We start from the raw sequence: 22,127 nt of genomic DNA, 5'->3' as shown, positions 1-22,127 counted from the left end.
CAAACCAACACTCTACCATTAACCCAAGAAAACAAACACTCTACCATTAACCCAACCAAACCAACACTGTACCATTAACCCAAGAAAACCAACACTCTACCATTAACCCAAGAAAACCAACACTCTACCATTAACCCAAACAACTCAACACTCTACCATTAACCCAAGCAAACCAACACTGCACCATTAACCCAAGCAAAACCAACGTCATTAGGTACATCGAGGAAATGAGGTCTGCAGATCGGAGTCTGGCTAACATTCTTCCCCATGTTCAATATGAAAACAAACAAACCAAACCAGAGACACAGAGGCCAAAAGGAGGAGCATTCTGAGCATTAGAAAAGAACAACATTTTGTCTGGATGAAACAGACAGTCAGAAATTGACAGGTTTTGGGACAGTTCAGTGGTGAAGACCATGACAAAAGAGTAAAAGTGGGACAGCTTGTGAAGTAATCAGTTGTGTGTGTGTGTCTGTGTGTGTGTGTGTGTGTGTGTGTGTCTGTGTCTGTGTGTGAGTGTGTGTGTGTAGGTGTGTAAGAGGGAGAGAGAAATAGAGGCAGAGAGAGAGAGAGAGAATATGTCTGTGTAAGGAACACACAAAGACCCTCCCTCTTGTTCTCTCTCCCTCTCTGTCTTGAAACAACACACACACACACACACACATACGTACCCTACATGAAACCAAATACACAGATATTCTAGTCCATCTGCGATCTGAATGAACTGTACAGACTCTGCCGTCACGTGGGAACACGTCTAATTTGCATTGCTCCCTCAAATCAAATTACCATGCAAGGCAGTGTTTGATCATTTGTTGGAGGTCATGATGGAAGGTTCTGGAAAAATCACAAGGCGACAGCCCTGTGATCTCCTCCAGTTAAATGTAAGGTGAATGAAATGTTAATTATTGAAGAGGCACAGAGAGAGCTGCCTGGTTAGGACATTTATAGCTGCTTTAGAAGGCAAGATGTGTTTGGAGAAAAGGGTTTTGTAAATGATACTAATTGAATTGAATAGCGATCGCGAGGCGCTCGCTGGGTATTGACTCGCGAGTTGTCAAGTGTCAGATGCATGAGGGGAGAGTGTTAGGTTTAACACACACACACACACACACATTCAGGGCAATCAATAGGTCATCCCTCCATCCTACATTTTATTTTTCTGTATGGTTGAATCCTTCAATATCATATGCACAATTACACACACACACACACAACATCCATGGAAGGCCAGCCTGTAACCTGGATCTTCTCTCGAACGAGTGACTGTGACTCAAGATCATCATCATCATCTTCATCTCTGCCTCAATGTGGGAGGAGGTCATAGGTCATAGGTCATTTAAAATATTTTGAAACACTCAGTACATCTGCTGTTGCTGGATGAACACTGGGGAACTGTTTAATATGTGTTTATTACATATGTATCAACAGTCTTTAACATGTTTATTACATGTTTAAGAGCTGACAGGAGAAAATCTCTGTACCAGTCTTTTGAGACGGACGTTTTCATGCCTGTGTTGTGGTCCTAAAATACACATTTTGCGGCAACATGAAGACTGCAGTAAACTAACATCCCTAGCTCCGAACGAAGCCGCCACTGCCGGTGAGAGCCTGTATGGTCTCCGTGGAGATTTTAACGATGTGGAGTTTTTAACGGTAAGATGATATGGAGTTTTTAAGGGTAAGATGATAATGGAAAGTTGAATAAATGAATGAAGTGTAAAATGAGGCATGGGAGAAAATGTTGATGTGTTTCTGCAGTGTGTACCACCACAACATGAATGTTTCATCAGCTGTCAGCAAGACCTTTCTAAAGAAAAGTGCTCTCCTCTCTCTCTCTCTCTGTCTCTCTCTCTCTCTCCTCTCTCTCTCTGTGTACGTGAGTGTGAGTGTGTGTGTGTGTGTGTGTGTTATTGTATGTGTGTCAGATGAAACCTCGTGGGCTCTTGGCCCTTGTCTCACCTCTATAAAATGGGCGGTGTGACTGCCCCAGTCTGCTGGAGTCATAGCTTTTTTACAGCGCTAAGCATTAGCAAGTTTAATGGTCCACAATGAAGCTCTCCATCCCTCTGTTCTCACACTGCTGCCACTGTAATTATGACTCGCATAAATAACACACACACACACGTACACACACACACACGAACACACACACACACATATGCACCCCCCCCACACACACACCCCCACACGCACATGCACACACCCACATGCACATTCACACACGTACATACACACGTACATACACACACATATGCACCCCACACACACACACACATACCCACACGCACATGCACACACGTGTACACGCGCACGTACACAAGTACACACATACGTGGACTTGTGTGTGTATGAGGGAGGCTGAAAGACAAGCTGAGAAAAAGTGCTTCCTATAAACAGTCTCAGTCGCCTGGACAGTGAGGCAGTGAGTTTGTAACATTCAGAGTGATTCTTATTACATTTTTACCTCTCACAGTCAAGCGATTCAAAGAGATCCACACTGAAGGAATCGTGAGTCATACTCTCTTTAAAGGAATCATGCCTCATATTCACATTAAAGGAGTCATGAGTTATACTCATGTTAAAGGAATCATGAGTCATATTCACACAAACGAAGTCATGAGTCATATTCATGTTAAAGGAACCGTTAGTCATATTCACATTAAAAGAGCCGTGAGTTATATTCTTGCTAAAGGAATCGTGAGTCATGTTCACATTAAAGGAGTCGTGAGTCATATTCATGTTAACAGAATCAGTACATCATGAACAGCTTTGTTCTGGAAACGTCAATTACCAGTTTGAATGAACTGAGTTCTTTAATATCAACAGAATAATATCATTTAATTGCTCATTTGGCGCCTAATAAATGGATTCTCCGTGAGAATGAACACAGTCTTTCTCTGTGGACATATTTTGTTCCTGTTTTCATTCTCAGGATTTGAAACTCTCTCTCTGCAGAAGCAATGGTGCACAGCCACGTAGCAGAAATAGCTTCCCAATGTAATTAAGTAAGTTTGCAGAATATTTCTCTTTTACTGGAGTGTTTCTGACTACTTTCACTTTTACTTCACTATGTTTTCAAAAGCAAATGACTACTTTAACTCCCAGATGCCTTTAATTCAATATTAAATCAACAGAAAACAACAAATACACAAATATGCACTGCGTTTCACTCAGTGAATCATTCAGGAAACTTGCATCCTTCCATAGACTAGATGAGCATCCTCGTGGTTACCTTGGTAACAACCACATTGTGCTGTATGGATGCTATGACTACATCCCTGCTTCACTGCAGACCTCCTCAGCATCACGGTCTTCTTTAGATCACTGGATCGCTTTCGATCACTGGATCAATAGATCACTGGATCGCTTTCGATCACTGGATCAATAGATCGCTTTAGATCACTGGATCAATAGATCACTGGTTCGCTTTAGATCACTGGATCAATAGATCGCTTTAGATCACTGGATCAATAGATCACTGGTTCGCTTTAGATCACTGGATCAATAGATCGCTTTAGATCGCTTTAGATCACTGGATCAATAGATCGCTTTAGATCACTTTAGATCACTTACCTGATGTGTTTGGTAAAGTTTCAGTTCTTTTTCCTTTTTTAGATCACTGGAATACCTGATTATATACGTATGTGTGTGTGTGTGTGTGTGTGTATATATAACAAGGAGAGGTCCTGCTGCTTTGTCATTATTTATTTCATTGACTTGTACTTTTGATATTCAGGTACACGTGATACCAGGTGCATTAAGACTTGAGTAGTTTTCTCATGGGTGACTTTACCTTTTACACGAGTCCTTCTCTACTGAGGCATCTTCACTATCACTTTTCCTGTTTTTAAGTGTGGCTATTGAGCACTTTATACAACCCTGTACAGGACATTATCCTTTAAGACACTAGAAAAGTCTAGCCTATGAGTACACACACACACGCACACACACTCACACACACACACACATACACACACACACTCACTGAACCACTCTGGATGGCATGGTGAGCCAGAGAGACAAGCGGATGTCTCTTTACACAAAAGTCCCATTAATCCTCAAAGTGTGAAGATTCAGTTTATTCTGTTATTGCTGCTGAGCTGTGCCACACACACATACACACACACACACACACACACAGGAGCAAAGCTGCCAGGTCACCAAAGGTCACACAGGTCACCAAAGGTCACACAGTTCACATTTGTGTTGTTTACCCCATGCAAAGCGGCCTCTGATCTCATTAGCAGAGGAGGAGAAGAACAGACAAACTGAATGGCTCAGATTTCTAACAAGCACCAAAAACAGTAGACAAACTGAATGGCTCAGATTTCTAACAAGCACCAAAAACAGCAGACAAATGAGACGATCATGCCGTATTTAATTGAAGTCAGGTAAAACGATGTAATGATTATGATTCATAAAGTTTGGAAATAACTCGGCACTGAAGTCAGAGGAGCTCAAGGAGAATGAGGAAACTCTTCACAGGGAGACCAAAAAAAAAAAAAAAAAGGCAAGACAAAATTATAGGGACTCATGTACGCCTCCTGAGTATGAAGAGAGAAAAAAAAGACACAGTTTTACAAATATTCAATATAAAATACATACATTAAAATCAAGGCAGGTTTTTTAATGTCCTGGAGATGCTTCTGAGGAATTCTACCCAGAACTGTATGAAACAAAGCCTTTAAACATCGCCCAGAGTGGATAGAGACAGAACTGATGATCTGAATATCGCTGTTTTCACCCTATTCCCTCGACCGCTTTGTCGAGTCTGCGACGCCGTCTCAGATTCGGCGACGCTTTCCAAAGCGATACGCCTTCCAAAAAAGCCCATATTTTATTCTATTTCATTTCGTTTTAGTTTTCCTTTTATTTTAGTCTGCGCAGCGGTACGGGTGGGAGGTAATTTGTATTTTGTCGTTTCATAAACGAGCCTCTTGTTATGCTAAAATGTGATGGAATTCATAATAGTAATAACAACAACATTCACCCCACCGCCTTTTTTTTTTCTTTTTTAATGTTTTGTTTGTTTGCTTTTGTTATCAGACACAGTCAAACTTCTATTCCTTCTGCTTATGCTGAGTTGACGAAGGTGCTCTTCGATCTTTGTATAGAATATACAGCACATAAACTAAATGCCATCTTCTGTAAGAGACGATGTAGCCTACAGCGAGCCGGTCATTATCGCGAAATGAACCCCGACAGGGTGATGCAGGACCCCGACGCGAAGAACCCTGAAGGGCTTTGTTTCGCTATAACGACCAGCTCGCTGTACATTATCCCGCGTATTACACGGCTACTTACTAAGGAAATCAATAATTTCAGTCAAAATATTGATTTAAAAATTGGTTTTATTGCTTCTGCTAAAAAAAATAAATAAATAAAAAATTTAAAAAAAACTGTTCCATAGCAACAGTCTGTTAAACATAACAACGGTCTGCTATACAGAAATAAGAGACCGTAGAATGCCTTAACTGACCAACCAGAATCGCGTATTCAACAAAGCCGTGTAATAAATATGCTTAATACGCAGCATCGTCCAGGAGACATTTGCTTTAAGAGACAGAGAAATTGTATTCGTTTAACACACAGCATCATCCAGGAGACATGGTTTAAGATACAGAGAAATTGTATACGTTTAACACACAGCATCATCCAGAAGACATATGGTTTAAGAGACAGAGAAACTGAAAGGGTCTCCCGGTTCCCTGCCAATGCGTAAGGCTTGCGTCATGTGATGTTATGAAGCTGTACCACTCTGGGCTGTCAGTCAGGACAGACCAGCTGATCAGATACCCTCAAAGAGGACTACAATATCTGATCGATATCTGATCAGAAACCACACCCACACAAGGCTCCCGTTTCCCCCTGCGATCCTCTCAGCTCCACACATATGCCAGCCATTGTCATCCAACACCTTCCCCCACCTCCGGAGCTGGTTTTTTCCACCTCTGGCAGGTTTTCTATCGAGCTGGGAAACACCAAACGACATTGAGACGACGCTGGATTCAATTTCGGGAAAGATCTAAGGTTCGCTTGGCGCCTTCGTAAGACGTCAAATTCGAATGAAAGATTTCTTTTTTTTTTTTTTTGGCGGCAGTAAAGGAGCTCTCTTGTTTGCCATCCACCTGTCTGACAGCATGTCAGAAGAGCGGCTCCGTCAGACGGAGGAATTTCTCCGTGATCTGAGAGAGGCTGACAGTGACGGAGGGCCCTGACTCCACCTCAAGACCAGAGTTTCTCTTTCTCTGGCTTCACACGGAGCGCAAGCCCCTACCTCAGGGCCCAACTCTGATCTACTGCAGACGAAGCCTCTGCCTGATGCTGATGGCAGAGTGGAGGATGAGTAGGAAGAACAGAACAGAGAGAGAGAGTGGGCAGGGTTTTTTTTTTTTATCTATGTGTGTGTGTGTGTGTGTGTGTGTGTATGCGCGTGCGTGCGTGTGCGTGCGTGCGTGCATGCGTGCGTGTGTGTGTGTCTTTTTTCTCTGCTCGGTTTGATCATTCTTTATGCAGGTCAGACAGTGTCAAACTTTACCATCTCCATCAGTAGGGAAAGCCCTTCAGGCTCTGGATGTACAACACGCTATGTTCTTTACTTCCTTCCTTTATTCCCTCTCTCTCTGTCGTTACACTTCTCTTTCTTTAGTTCTCTCATTCAGACTCTCCCTCTCTCTTTCTCTCTTTCTCTCTCACTCTCACTCATTCACTCTCTCTGTCTTTCTCTCTCTCTCTGTCGTTAAACTTCTCTTTCTTTAGTTCTCTCATTCAGACTCTCCCTCTCTCTGTCTGTCTGTCTGTCTCTCATTCAGTCTCAGTGTCTCTCTCTCTGTCTCTCTCACTCTCATTCAGTCTCTCTGTCTCTCTCTCATTCAGTCTCAGTGTCTCTCTCTCTGTCTCTCTCACTCTCATTCAGTCTCTCTCTCCCTCTCTCTCTGTCTCTCCCTCTCTCTGTCTCTCTTTCTCTCTCCCTCTCTCTCTCATTCAGTCTCTCTCTCTCTCTGTCTTTTCTCTCCTCTTTCTCTATCGCTCTCTCTCTTTCTGTTCCACTACTTCAGTAAAAAAGCGTCCATGACAAGACGGGACTCTGTACATACGCTAAAATATAATACGCTCTCTGGTTCATTACATGAGCTCTGATAACCTCAGAGGGCAAACGGCTCTAAATACCCAGAGAAGTGAGTGTGTGTCTATGATCAGGGTCAAGTCCCCGTGACCACTGTCAGAAGACCAGTTCTCTGAAGCCCACGCTGGGTCTTATCAGCACAGAGTCCTGAACAGCTATGACACTGCCCTGTGTCAGGGACGACACTGAGATTCGTTCTGTTTGTCTCTCTCTCTCTCTCTCTCCGTCAGTCTGTAAGAAAAAGAACGGCCGCCACATTCAGCTCGTCCTCTCTTAATCTCAATTGCCTCCCAGAAAAAGCGAGATCTTATCTCGAATCCCCCTTTCCTACACTCGTCTACTCTTCCCGGTGCGTTCATCCTTTCTTCTTTCTTCCTATCACTTCAACTCTCCTCTCACATCCATCCATCCTTTCAGTCCCACAAGAGCCTCTCTGACCAGCGCCGCAGTTCTTTCAGAGGGAGAGAAAGAGAGAGAAAGAGAGAGAGAGGGCGAGAAAGACAGAGAGGGGGAGAGAGAGACAGAGAGAGGGAGAGAAAGACAGAAAGAGAGAGAGAGAGAAAGGGAGAGAGAGGGGGAGAGAGAGACAGAGAGAGAGAGAGATAGGGAGAGAAAGACAGAAAGAGAGAGAGGGGGGTGGGGGGACAGAGAGAGAGACAGAGACGGCCAGTCCGCTTGTTAGCTGAAGTCCATCTCAGCAGAGCAGAGTCATGTATTATGAAGACAGCAGTACAGTCTAACACTAAGAGAAGATCAACGCAGCATAAAATCACTAGGCACGGTTAAAGGCTGGTTCTGATCCGGGTCAGACCGCAGGGGATTGACCCCTGCTCCAACCCTTGACGTTCACCACCACAACACAACTGATGGCGGTCACCGGGCGTCTTGCTGTCTGATGGGTGATGTTCGGAAGCAAAATGAACCCGAGATTAATACAGTTACTGACCAGAGCAATTACTGCTACTGTTCAATGATAACTACATTATGCTCTCTCTCTCTCTCAGTGTCTGTCTCTCTCTCTCTCAGTGTCTGTCTCTCTCTCTCTCTCTCTCTCAGTGTCTGTCTCTCTCTGTCTATCTCTCTCAGTGTCTGTCTCTCTCTCTCTCTCTCTCTCTCTCTCTCTCAGTGTCTGTCTCTCTCTGTCTATCTCTCTCAGTGTCTGTCTCTCTCTCTCTCTCTCTCTCAGTGTCTGTCTCTCTCTGTCTATCTCTTTTGTGGACACACACACACACAAACACACGCAGAGAGAGAGAGAGACTCTCTCGAAATAACTGACTTGCTTCTTTTTTTTTTTTAATCAATATTATTCGATTACTATTAGTCAGTAAACTGTGATCAGATTATTTGATATTTCACTATATTTGATATTATTTCACTGGTAACATTTTTGTAGCAGTAACTTTTCTGCTGTCGAGTTCATAAGACATTCATAGTCAAGTGATGAATGACGTGACGAATGGAGGGAAAAGGGGGAAGTGTTTTTGAACGTGTAAAACCTGTCAAATCACTGCTATTACCGTGATAACATTATAACATTTATTACCGCGAATATTTTTGCCTCACACATGACACAAACAACGGTCTAGCACTGTATTTAGATGAGAGACCTTTGAGAAATGGGATCAAGGTTCCTAATTAATTTTCCTCTGGGTTAATAAAGCTGCAGAGACAACAAGTGCATTGTGTAAAAATCACAGGTAAACAGGCTGCTGAGAAAACAGGAAATCTAAAGACTAAAGGAGAGAAAACTGCCTTGTTTCATAGCACACAAAGGTGTCTGACACAAAGACAGAGACAAAGGGTGTTTCTGTGTGAGAAGGACAGAGAGAGAGAGAGAGAGAGGATGTGTTTGAGAGAGAAGGAGGTTGTGTGTGTGTGTGTGTGTGTCTGACAGAGGGGGAGAGAGAGAGAGAGGGGATGTGTTTGAGAGAGAACGACAGAGGGTATGTGTTTGTGAGTGTGTCTGACAGAGGGGGAGAGAGAGAGAGAAGGAGAGAGAGAGGGAGAGAGAGAGAAAGAGAGAGAGAGAGAGAGAGAGAAGGAGAGATATGCTCTGTCATGTTTATTTAATGTCGCTGACAGGCGCTCTGGGCCAAAGGTCAGTTCACGGCAGAGCTGAGCAGAAATAAAACTTTATGGGCATCAGCGTGTTAATGAGCTTTTCATGTCCATCAGATGAAATATCCAGACCAGAAAAAAAAAGGTTGTCAGCCTCGTCCGTGATCCCCCCCCCCCCCCATTTCTCTTCTTCCTTTTTGTCATTTTTCTTTCTTTCTTTTTTTTCAGTTCGCTGTCCTTGAAGGAGCACATTCCATCTATCGTTTAATTTGCAAAACTAAAATTACTCTGATATCTCGTTCCCAAAGACTGGTATTAATCCTTGGCATTAAATAGAGAACAAAGCTAAAAAAAAATGTGTGTGTGTGTGTGTGTGTGTGTCTGTGTGTGTGTGTGTGTGTGTGTGTGTGTGTATGTGTGTGTGTGTGTGTGTGTGTGTGTGTGTGTGTGTGTGCGCGTGTGTGTGTGTGTGTGTGTGTGTGTGAGAGAGAAAGAGAGAGGAGAGAGTCTAAGAGAGACGGGCAGTGAGTGAGAGAGAGAGCAAAAGAAAGAGGGAGAAAAAAGAGAGAGACACAGAGTGAGTGAGCGAGTGCGAGAGAGAGGGGGGGGGGAGAGACAGAGAGAAAGACAGGGAGTGAAAGATAAGGCTCACACCCAGCTTAAGGGAAGTAATGTGAAAGATGAGCTAAAAATTCATTGACATAACACTGCATTTAATAGCTGTCAGACAAAGAAAAGACATGCACATGGAAAATGAAATTACCTCAGGAAAAAAAAACCCCATAAAGCACAGCGATAGCCTATTAAAAAAAAAAAAAAACAAAAGCTTCACGATAGAATAACATGTACCGCCTCAGACATCGCGCAGCTTTGACTGAACTCTTTAGCACGAATCGCTACATGCAAATATCGGCGCGTTTTCACGCATCTCGTGACTTTGTCCAAACACAGACGGAGAATATTAACGGAGATAAACTCAAAGACAGACAAGTAAATAGATTGCTGAGAGAATTCAGTCTGTTTGGATAAGTCAACGGTATCAAATTTGAAACTCGTCGCTAACGCATTAGTCCCGATAATTAGCATGCGGCGTAGCGATACTGACAGACAATCTGTGTTTGCTGAGAAGTCTGGGTCAGAGAGAACTGATTACTCACTCACTGACAATGATCACTCTTTTACCTCTTTTAATCACTCTTTCACTCTTTTGTAATGATCACTCTTTTACCAGGGGCTGGAAGTCTGTGGACATGTTAGCTGATTTCTGTGCTAAGTGTCGCACAACGAACGTGATCAGAACAGTGACACAGAGCACAGGGTGAACAGAATGAAAGCTAAGAAACAGACTGATAAAAGATGGTTTAAAATAAATAATTCTGACGTCACATACGAGCGGCCTCAACAGTGGTGGCTGATATGTGAAGTCAATAGACTGACCGGCTCAAATGCTGAGCAGCACAGAGCAAAACCATCAGAGAATGAATAGAGAAAGAAAGAAAGAAACAGAAAAACAGATAGGATAAATAATCCCCTCTCTCTCTCTCTCTCTCTCTCTCTCTCTCTCTGTGTGATGTGACAGAGGTGTAAGAGGTTTGAAAAGGCCATAGGAAGGGAAGGGAAGTGTCAGTGGGACGAATACTGTGATTGGAATTTCACACTCTCTCCATCACTCAATCTAAAGCCACAGTGTCACATGGGCTATCGTCGTGCCAACCACACAAAATATCCTGCTCTACAGCTGACAAATAGTGCCCCCCCCCACACCCCCCACCCCTCACTATGTTGGACCACTCCCCTCAACGCTGTTTGAGATGATTATGAGAACAAGGCCGTTCCAAAAGGCAAACTGCATGGTACTGGATCGGAACTGAATTGTTCTAGAACAATCTGCACCCCCCTCCTTAAGTGCTTCTAATGTAATCTGCACTCGTTTGTCAAGGGTCTGTTCTCCCTCTCCTCCGCTTGCTTTCAGTAACAGGAGCTGATCTGATGATTGATTAGGATTGGCTGGCCCTTTGTGACATCACTGCCATGCAATGTCTGGGGTCCCACCCACACGTCAAACGTCCACTAAATACAAAGATCATTTACTATTTACTGTTCGGCGGCGTAAGTGTCAGTCTGGAGTTGGTTTCAGACCTCCGGGTTTTGTATAGTGATCTGTCGGTAAAACAGATTAAAAAACAAAACTGAGTTAATGTGCTGGAATCTTATTGGCTTTGGGATCTGTGTGTGTGTGTGTGTGTGTGTGTGTCTGAACTGTTGCTATGTGGCGCCACTAAACCCTATCTCATGTTCACCTCTTTTCTCCCTCTCCTGTAGCACACTCTGGTTTAAATTCACATTCACACCAGGGACCCCTGTGTTGCACTGTGAGTAATGAAAAACTCTCCACTCCAAAAGACGGAGCGTTTGCCCACTGAAGGTTATGAATTCATGACCAGTAATAATATAAGAAATACAGAATGTATGAATTACTGCCTCAGAGCTCCGACGTCTCCATACATTAAATATAAGAACCTCAGGAATATTTTTTCGAGGAAGGTGTTATGAATTAAAGGACACAGAAAGGTTCAGAAAGGTTCTTCTAAATTTCCATTTCACTCCCCGACATACTTAGGAATGAAGACAGGAGGGTAAAACATTCCCCCTCTCTCTAAACATTTTATTCACGCTTGTCCTGCCGACAACGGGGAACCTCAATCTTTCCATTTAAACATCACTCATTTCCTCAAACAGACTCCAGGGGGCGCTGTCTTGCCTGAGGGCAGCAGTTTTGTTAGCCCATTGCTGATCAGACCTTATTACAGAATAATTGGGTCTCACAGATGCTGCATTAGCTCTACAGGAGGTCCCGTCTGCTCAGAGGCAGGGCCGTGAAAAAAAGAAGAAAAAATAAGAGGGAAACAAACAGAGGAGACAGGAGAGGCCGGGGAGGGAGGGAAAAAAGAGCAATCCGCCGGGATCAGTAACCAGGCTGTAAATCAGAACCCCTGCAGGACCGGGATCTTTCAGAAAATCATTCCCCTTCCTCGGGAACCTGAGATGCGAGTCATTTGCGAGGGTCTCTCCGCTAGGGAGGTATCGACGGAGAAAAAACACCAACCGGGCACACATCTGTCCGCTGACAGAGCCCGTGCGTCACGTGCCGTCGAACGCGCCCGGGAGGGCGGGGCACGGCGCAGGGTCCTGCCGCGCAGTCCGCCAAATAGCTCAACGCCAGACCGACTGTCGCCTCATTGCTTTTCTCAGGGAAAGAGGGAACAGGATTACTTCTCTGAAATGAAAAGGGTTTTTGACGGAATGAGAAACGTCAAGGCAAGGCATCTGGATGGACAGATTTGTTTAAATCTCTATATTGTTTTCCTCCCTATCTCTCTCTCTCTCTCCCTCTCTTTTTTTGGAGGTGTGGGGCACAGGCGGTCCAGGAGAGCTGTAGCGGTCCCGTCACTCTCTCACACTACACTGCCTGCGGTCTGAAGCCTCTCTCTCTCCCCCTCTCTCTCTCTCCTTCGCTTATTTTTCGAGTCGACGTAGAAAACAAGTTGTCCCACACGCGCCGCAGGGGTCATCTGATGCATTAAGACAGAGGCCGTTATCAGTCAAATACATGACAGCAGAGTGTGTGTGTGTGTGTGTGTGTGTGTGTGTCAGGACCCTACAGGCCACACACAAGCACAGACACACACACACACATACACACAGATATACAAACACACACACACACACACAGAGTTATATAAACAGACATACACACACACTCACTCAAATACACAGATATACAAACACACACACTCCCAAACACTCTCTCTCTCTCTCTCTCTCTCTCTCTCTCTCTCTCCATCTCACTGAGAAATACGAACAACAAATCAGGAAATTCTTTTTTTTTTCTTTTCTCACTTTTCTCAGTATCAGTGTGTGGAACTCAGTCCAGATACCGACAGTTTTAATCACTGAAAAAGTCACAAGGACAAGGCAAAGCAAACAGTCTCCCCCGCTGCATGATTCAGACCTTACTGCGTGGCTGATTATTGGCTGTTAGGCCAAGGTAAGTACAGTTATCTCAGAAAACAGGACTGTACTCTGTGCATCTGCACTGGTATGACTCTTTACCCCAAAGGTGAACCCAGGTAACCTCACCTAAATGATGACACATCCACTTTCAAAGTGTCATTCTGAAAAGTGCCATGGGAAAAGAAATACGGGGAATTGAAATCACTTTGGTTTCATCTATCATGAGAAAAAAACAACAACAACAACAACAACAGCAATGGACTTAACTTTGTGTCTAAACATTTCTGACTTGTTTAGGATTAAAACGGGTACAGATTGATTCTCTAAGCAAACTCTTGACTTCTCCATTGCTTGACACACTACTAACAGTTCCAATTCACTGAGATGCACAAAGCGTTATATCATATCACAGCACAAAGACCTATCGATGATCTGTCTGAGTACGATGAGAACGGCTCAGAGATCCACGATTCATGCCGCGTTAAATTATTGTCCCAGACGACTTATCCCAACATTTTATGTTTGATTTTTTTTTGGTTATGTTTTGTTTTGTTTTGTTTTTATAATACAGCTCAGGACATGAAGCACAGGTCAGCCAGGGCAGGGCCGTGTGTCTGACTCAGTCAAAGCCCTCACACCCTCCCACACTCAGTTTCTGTGTGAAGTTTACAGGTCTGGACAGAGAAGGACAGGACCAGCACCCCGGTGCAAACACAGCAGACAAAGACAGCAGCTCACACACAACTCCTCTGTGTCACCACCGAGAAAAAGAAGAGAGAAAAGAGGAGAAACGGAGAGAATGAAAGACGCCTCTCCTCGGGAGACCTGCAGGTTTCTTAATCAACACTCTCTGTAAAGAGTCTGGAGACCTGACGCTGTGAAAATCAAGTCTAATTAAGTTTGTGTTTCAGCAGGGAGAGCGAAGAGAACATCCCTTCTTCACGAAATCAGGGTCGACCTCGCCAAGCAGGATGCCGAGCTCGCCGTTCTGAATGTATTCTCACTTAGAGGTCAGAGGTCACAGGTCATCAGACTAAGCCGAACCCATTTTACTGTTTCGATACAAGTACCACGAAGACGCTGATTTTTTTTTTTTTTTGCTTAAGTAAAAACATCACTTGAGCAATTTGTTTTTTTTTTTGGTCTGTCACATCGTTTTTAAAGACGATTAGCTGGCAACCGAAATAAAAATTCCTCTCACCCCTCTCAGCTCTTTATGTCTTTGGCTACTGTGTCGAAGTAATTCACATTAAGAAGTGAAAGAAATGAAAGAAAAAAAAAGAAAGAAAAAAAAAGACTATGTTGAATTTAGAGGTCTCACACTGCGCAAATCAAAGAGATGAATCATTCATGACTAGCAATTAAAACCTGACAAATGAAAATCCACCAAGTATTTTCTTTCCCACATTCACACACAGTGTGGTGCATTTTTTAAAGACACAGAAAGCTCCAGACTTCTAAACCAACGCGGGAGGCCTCATAAAAAATATAATCTAACAGTCAGGCCAATCATTTGTTGAACTCTGCTCGCTAAAGGAGCAGTAATTTTTCTTTCTTTCTTTCTTTTTTTTTTTTTTTAATTTCGCTGAATTCTCTCGCTGCGTCATGTCACGGCTCAGCGGCGACAAATAGGAAGTGACACGTGTCAAGAGAGCGTGTGAGTCTGACGTATTGCAGTTGCACGGTGTGACAGCCACAAAAGCCAGCACTAATTGCTTCTGACGGCCATTTTGGCTCAAAGGCCGAAAGACCAAGAGGACTCACCTGGGAAAAGAGGGAAACGGCGAGAGAGGAGAACACTGACTCAACACAGTGAGCTGCATTCCAGAGCTTTATGAGTCAAAACAAACACGCGTCTTTCCGCGCGCGCACAGACTCGGAAACGAAGCTCTTAACCTCGTCCTTCAGCCCGTGAATGCCGTCTTTGTGTCGGCTCAGGGAGAGAAGACGATGAACATTTGTGAAGAGCGGTGTGAGAAAAGCGGAGAGGGAATTAGGGAATTAAACACCTCTCATCTGCAGATGTTTTCAGAGGAGCACATGCCGTTTTATCGAAGCTTTTCACAAGACCAGAGCGTCTGCGAGCGAAGCAAATGGAAACAGATCTATAGCTTTATTCTACAAAGCAACATCCACACAAACGGCGTGTGTTAGAGCGATAATAAACATGTAATAAGAACTACGCTCACTCACTTCTGAGAATCATCACCATTCTGTGAAACAAGAACTAGAACTCTGAACTAGAACTAGAAACAAGAACTAGAACTAGAGCCCAAATAAATAAGAACTAAACTGCTGACTGAGTCCATTAAAATGTAGCTGTCACTAACGATAGGACACAGGCCCAGCTGGTCCGCAGGTCTTACAGAAAAGAGGCCAGTGTAATTACTCAGACCTAGAGCTGTGTGATCGAGAGACAATCTGTACAGATGACAGAAAAAAAAGAGAGAGAATGAGAACTGCGCAAACAAATAAATCAGCAGGAAAGTTTGATCAGTGTACTGTCCACTCCACAATCGAGCTGCCCTCACCAAACAGTGAGTGTGTGTGTGTGTGTGTGTGTGTTGGTGCTGGCGTTGGGCATTTCTGTGTTTGTGTCATTCTGCTGTGGTCAAGAATCCATCAGAGCTTCTCCATCTCCTAACCACCTCACCTGAGATTGGATAAAACCCATGACCACGCGTTTTTGTCTGAGTAACGGAAATGAGAGAGAGAGAGAGAGAGAAACAAAACAAAAGAAAGAAAAAGTCCACTGAGGAAGACAGAAGACAAACAGATGGATAGATGACATGAACAGGGACTGTGAGAGAGAGAGAGAGAGAGAGAGAGAGAGGAGGGATGGAGGGAGAAAAAGAGCAGCTCCAGCACTGCGGGGGTTTGCAGGTCTTGTTGTGTGATTTGTAAGCACTGAGCTCCTTTTTTTTCGGTCTTATCCTCTTTTCCTCTCCGTCTCTCTGGACCGGGGAGATTTCCCAAAGTCACCACACACACACACACACACACACACACACACACAGACAGAACTTCTAATGCTTTGCTTCGGTGGGCAAAGCCAGCTCAGAGCCCGTTGCGAGGAGCTGGATTGTGGGTTGTTGAGGGGAGTGAGGTGGTTGGGGGGGGGTTGGTTGGGGGGGTGATATAAAGAAAGCTCGTCTCGTTAATTAAGCATCAGGTCTCTCCACGCTCCGCTCGATTCCGGGCGGTCGGACGCTTCCGACACCACACGTGCCTGTCTCAGACTCCGACCGGGGAAAAAGACGCTGGAACGGATTTGTGTGGGTTTATGAATCTGTAAATTCCCTGCACGGATCACCCACCGCCAGAGCCGGCAAAACCACACGTGGACCGCACTTACAACACGTATGTTATGACACGGGAGTAGATTCCACGCAAACCACATACAGCTACAGTCATCAGACTTATGGATTTTCACTAAAGCAGTGGTCCATTTAAGGCCGCGCCATAGAAAACCTCCTTAAATCTGCGGACAGCACGAATCCCAGTAAAACCAGTCTCACCTGGACGTGTTACACAGCAAAGACCGATTTTACCACAAATAGCTGCAACTGTCTGACGCCTTTATCAAACGATTCCTTAAAACGCGATTGTCAAACACAGAAAAAAGAAATCTCACAATAACAACACGTGATATGACAGAGATCGGGGACAATGCAGATCTAAAGATTTTATCCAACGTACTTTAAGATTTTTTACAGGAAATTCAATATTAACCACAACTGATGTACGCACAGCGAATCGAGCCCAGTCCGGTCGTTGCACTGACCCGTGTTTTCTGTTGTCGGTTCCGAGTTGACCTTTATAAATCTGTGGAGCGTTCAGGAAAATCACTCCGCATCATCTCCGGCCTCATTAACTATCGACAGGCCTCATCTTACAATCCTCGTACGGAACAACAACATCAGAGCCAAGAACACATCACCCTCAAAAGCACGTGTTTTACCTGATAAAGAAAGCAGTGCAAACACATTTTTTTATCCACAAGTAATGTACTCAGCTCAGGAAATTTCATTAGAGACTAAAGCCAAAGAAGGAGAGAGAGAGAGCCAGTGTGCTGGGATGTAAAGAGTATGTCATATTGATGACTTACTGCACCCTCACTTCCATTGTCTCTTCTCCCCCTGACTTAGTCTCTAATGAAGTTTCTGGAGCTTTAACATCTTTGAGACAGTCATCCTGAAGCACACTTGGAGCAAAATCCTTTTGTTTTCACAAACACACAGCGAGTTCAGAGGGCCAATCAGATTCTTTGTAATCGCTCATCCGGCGACATCGCTAAATGAGCAAGACAACACCTGAACGCGGGGTAACTCACCGCTACTCCTCTAGTCTTTCTGTATTAAACAGTCCAGCACCGGGTTGGCTCGGGGGAAATAAGGACGAGGCTACCATGACAACCGGCTGTCACTTCTCTCATTGGACGACGACAAACGAACGGCGACGACAAGGCTAACGCGCGTGTCGGCGTCCCGCGACACGTAGCGGATAGCGTTCGTCTTATTTACCTGCGCGGGGAATGTTTAATTGCGTGTTCGTGGGTTCCTGGCTGGCGTGGAGGGCTTCCTCCCTTTGCCAGCAGGCTAAAGTGTAATTATCTCAGTGATGTATGACTCTCCTCAACGTCCTCGGCTTTCCGAACCCACCCCGCATCCCTCCGCCCTCGTTACCATGGCACCTGGCTCTCCCAAAGCCACGCGGGTGACGTTCCGGAGTAAACTCTCCTGAATGTGGAGGGGGAGATGAATGAGGAGCCAAGCGAGTTAATGAATGCGGAGAGGAGGGAGACGCAGGGACCTCGCTGGTCTGTGACACTCCACGGTCCCACGACACACGTTCCGTATTTTAACAGCCGCGCTAACGGCGATGCTGTTCGCTTTCGCAGAGACACAAAGGAAGAGCTCTGAGTCTAAAGTCTAAAAACAGAACTTTCACCGAAGCCTCGGTCGGAATGAAAAAAAACAAGAAACAAAACAGAAATACTGGCTTTGTCTGATTCTCTTATCCATATGAACAGTTATTAATGATCAATTAATTATTCATTTCCGGGCCACAGCTGTTACAGGACTCCTGGCTAATTGACCTTGGGGTTGGGTGACCTTGGGGTTAAGTGACCTTGTTCAAGCACATGTTGGCATTGAACTGTCTCTTTTGGGATTCAAACTCACAACGTTAGGGTTAGTAGGTTACCATGACATCATTACCAGCCCATTAAAGACAACTACCATAACTCTGATTGGCACCTGTTTGTGCTGTATTTCCGACCTGTGCTTTTTCAACACGTTGAATCAGAAAATTCTCGGTTCACACAGTAACTGTAATAGGGACCTCAGTAGTAAATCATGGCGCTAGGAAAAATGAATCTCTGCCCCAGAATTAAAGTTACAACAATGAGTCAATGGAGAAACGACTGCAATCTCTCTCTCTCTCTCTCTCTCTCACTGTGTGTGTGTGTGTGTGTGTGTGTGTGTGCCTGCGCGCATGTGTGTTGATGAAAGTGAAAGAGAATGTAATGTAGGGTAATAACTCTGCCGTCTCTGGGGTCTTTCTTTTCATATTGAGGTTAAAGGCATTATATAGTCTCACATACAAAGGACAAACCAATACCATTCACTATCAACGTAAATGCATAGGACACACTAGCTGTCGTTTTAGAGATAGCATGTGCAGTTTTGTATTGACAGAACAGTCAATCTATAGAGTCTATCAGTCAGCCTATACAGTCTATAAGTCTGTCTATAGAGTCTATCAGTCAGCCTATAGAGTCTATAAGTCTGTCTATAGAGTCTATCAGTCTGTCTATAGAGTCTATCAGTCAGTCGATAGAGTCTATCAGTCTGTCTATAGAGTCTATAAATCTGTTTATAGAGTGTATCAGTCTGTCTGTAGAGCCTGTCTGTCTGTCTATAGAGTCTGTCTGTCTATAGAGTCTATAAATCTCTTTATAGAGTGTATCAGTCTGTCTGTAGAGCCTATCAGTCTGTTTATAGAGTGTATCAGTCTGTCTATAGAGTCTATAAATCTCTTTATAGAGTGTATCAGTCTGTCTGTAGAGCCTGTCTGTCTGTCTATAGAGTCTATAAGTCTGTCTATAGAGTCTATCAGTCAGTCTATAGAGCCTATCAGTCTGTTTGTAGAGTCTATAAATCTGTTTATAGAGTGTATCAGTTTGTCTATAGAGTCTGTCAGTCTATAGAGTCTATAAGTCTCTGAGCAACCTCTGCTGTACCTCGTTTACAAAGATTTACCTTGTTGTTAGAAAGTGTTGGATTAGTGCTGTTGTTAGAAATTTGATTGGTTGGTTTAATAGTTTTAAACTTGACTGGTGTGTGTGTGTGTGTGTGTGTGTGTGTGTGTAACAGCTACTGCAAAGTTATTTCATTTCATTTTCCACCAGACAGCTTGCCCAGTGAGAGTGAGAGCTGAAACCTCGAACGTAAGCGACTGGTGTCTGCTGATGGATGACAGGTTTTCTGCTCTTTTCAGGATGAATCAGACGATGTCATTTCCTGTTTCTCTTCCGCCAGGCTAGTGAACATTAGCATGAACTTAGACGTAATTGAATTCGCGAGACCCTCCGTCGACCAGGCTGTCATTTCAGAGGCGGAGAACATCTGGCTGCTAACTCTGCCGCTTAAGCGGCCTCAGCTCAATGAGAAACAAACAGGATTTCATATTTTTAATTATAGAAACACGCTTTGATTATAAAGCGAACCAAACCTTGCCGCTGTGACAAATTCCTCACAAAAAACAGGCTCCGCCGTCCCAACCGCGCGTCAAACAGAATCCGTCTCTCGCTTTAATCTCATGGTAGGTGGAAATCAATGTCCATTCGAGGGAATTTATTTTTTCTTTTTTTTTTTTTTTTTCTTTTTTACCCATGAATAGGGGTTGCATCACAAATGTTTATGTACAGAATAGTCTGTTCTAGGTCAGTGTGAGTGGACTGATAATGGATGTGATCGTTTATTATTGCGATGATTCAGTTTTTATCTTATGAGTTTGTTTATATGAGTAAGGATTTTGGCTACGAATTTATTGTTGTGATTAATTATTTAAGCTCTCTGTCATTGTTGTGAATACATATTTAGGTTGTGTGTTTGTTTATGTGGCTAAGTGTTTATCCCATGTGTTTGTTTATGCAAGATATTAGGACACATTACATCGGCACATAAGTTTAACGTGGTTCACTAATTCAAACAGGTTGTCAGTCAAAATCCGCCTCATCAAAACAGGTTGTCAATCAAAATCCGCCTAACTCCGCCTATTCCTCTCTCCCAAAATGGCACCAGTCTCTAGCTCTTACTGGTCTTAGAGCCTTGTCCAGTCATCCCACCACTCTGAGTTGTTTCCATGTGTGAAGTCCCGCTCTCAGGAGCTTATTTCACCTCTAATTACCGGTCGTGCGGAGACGGAGCCTCTAACGGAGTTCGCCGTGGCGATACAGGCCCGCTGTTGGGTTCAGGATCAATTAGCGAGACAATGGGCCATGGAGGTGAACCTGCCCCCGTTTTCATTAGACACAGCTCTGAGGGAGGCGCAGGACAGAGATGGTTCACTGCAAGGCTAACGTCTAAAGGAGTGTAGTTGTAGGAACACAGAGGAGAAGGCTAAGGAGTAAAGGAGTGTAGTTGTAGGAACACAGAGGAGAAGGTTAACATCTAAAGGAGTGTAGTTGTAGGAGCACAGAGGAGAAGGCTAACGTCTAAAGGAGTGTAGTTGTAGGAACACAGAGGAGAAGGCTAAGGAGTAAAGGAGTGTAGTTGTAGGAGCACAGAGGAGAAGGTTAACGTCTAAAGGAGTGTAGTTGTAGGAGCACAGAGGAGAAGGCTAACGTCTAAAGGAGTGTAATTGTAGGAACACAGAGGAGAAGGCTAAGGAGTAAAGGAGTGTAGTTGTAGGAACACAGAGGAGAAGGCTAAGGAGTAAGGGAGTGTAGTTGTAGGAACACAGAGGAGAAGGCTAACGTCTAAAGGAGTGTAGTTGTAGGAACACAGAGGAGAAGGCTAACGTCTAAAGGAGTGTAGTTGTAGGAACACAGAGGAGAAGGCTAACGTCTAAAGGAGTGTAGTTGTAGGAGCACAGAGGAGAAGGCTAACGTCTAAAGGAGTGTAGTTGTAGGAACACAGAGGAGGAAACTAATGAGTTGAACAGCATTCATCCTGCTCGGCTCTGTGGCGTCTTTTCACTGTTAAACACACAGATGGCAAATAAGTCTTACACCACGCTCACACTCAAGAATATAACCACTACTGTGTGTGTGTGCGTGTGTGTGTGTGTGTGTGTGTGTGTGTGTGTGTGAATACGTGTGTCTGTGTATTGTTTGTGCAGGTAGGTCTGTTTGTGTGCATGTGTCTGTGTGAGTGTGTGCGTGTATGGTGTGTGAGTGTGTTTGATTTTGTATTTGGAAATATTCCAGAAATAGCATAGAAACAAACGGACATTTCTGGCCTCAAACATTTCCACTGTTTGTCCCCATCATTAATACATGTCCCTACTTCCCACCAAACACATTCCTTATGCAACGTCTCCATCTCAGCCCTGTCTTTTCTCACTGTCATTAGACTATTTGGTTAAGATTTAGCATCATGTTTAATCAGTGTTTGACTAATCAGTGTACCTATGCCAACGCTGCACATATAACCTTGTTAATCTCTCTGGATACCTGGACACTTCTGTTTGTCCAATGTAAAATCACACATCCTCATGCTACAGTGTCAGTTCCTCACTGGTGTGTGTGTGTGTGTGTGTGGTGAGAGAGAGAGAGAGAGAGAGAGAGAGAGAGTGAGTAAATACACGAGACCAGCTCTTTGTTTGACTGTGTGATTAAGTAAGAGGTGAAACAGAGAGACGATACTGATCAGACAGAGCCAGCTCTGGTCTAAAGAAACAGAAAATATAGACCCAGTTT

General features: G+C 44.1%; 1 protein-coding gene across 5 annotated transcripts in view; it reads right to left on the bottom strand.

Moving 5' to 3' along the window:
- The window catches only part of nrxn2b (neurexin 2b), a 543,549-nt gene that overhangs the window by 516,839 nt on the left and 4,583 nt on the right, over positions 1–22,127 (bottom strand). Inside the window, exon 2 of one of the 5 annotated variants that reach the window (XM_030779479.1) lies at positions 13,942–13,950. The exons of the other annotated variants lie outside the window; for them this stretch is intronic. Within the exon in view, the coding sequence (XP_030635339.1) occupies positions 13,942–13,950 (9 nt within the window). The remainder of the gene's footprint in view (positions 1–13,941; positions 13,951–22,127) is intronic. 5 annotated transcript variants of the gene reach the window in all.

Source organism: Chanos chanos, chromosome 7 (assembly GCF_902362185.1).
Source record: "Chanos chanos chromosome 7, fChaCha1.1, whole genome shotgun sequence".
Classification (NCBI taxonomy): domain Eukaryota; kingdom Metazoa; phylum Chordata; class Actinopteri; order Gonorynchiformes; family Chanidae; genus Chanos; species Chanos chanos.
Note: the sequence above shows the minus strand (reverse complement) of the source record. Positions and strands in the feature narration are given on the sequence as shown.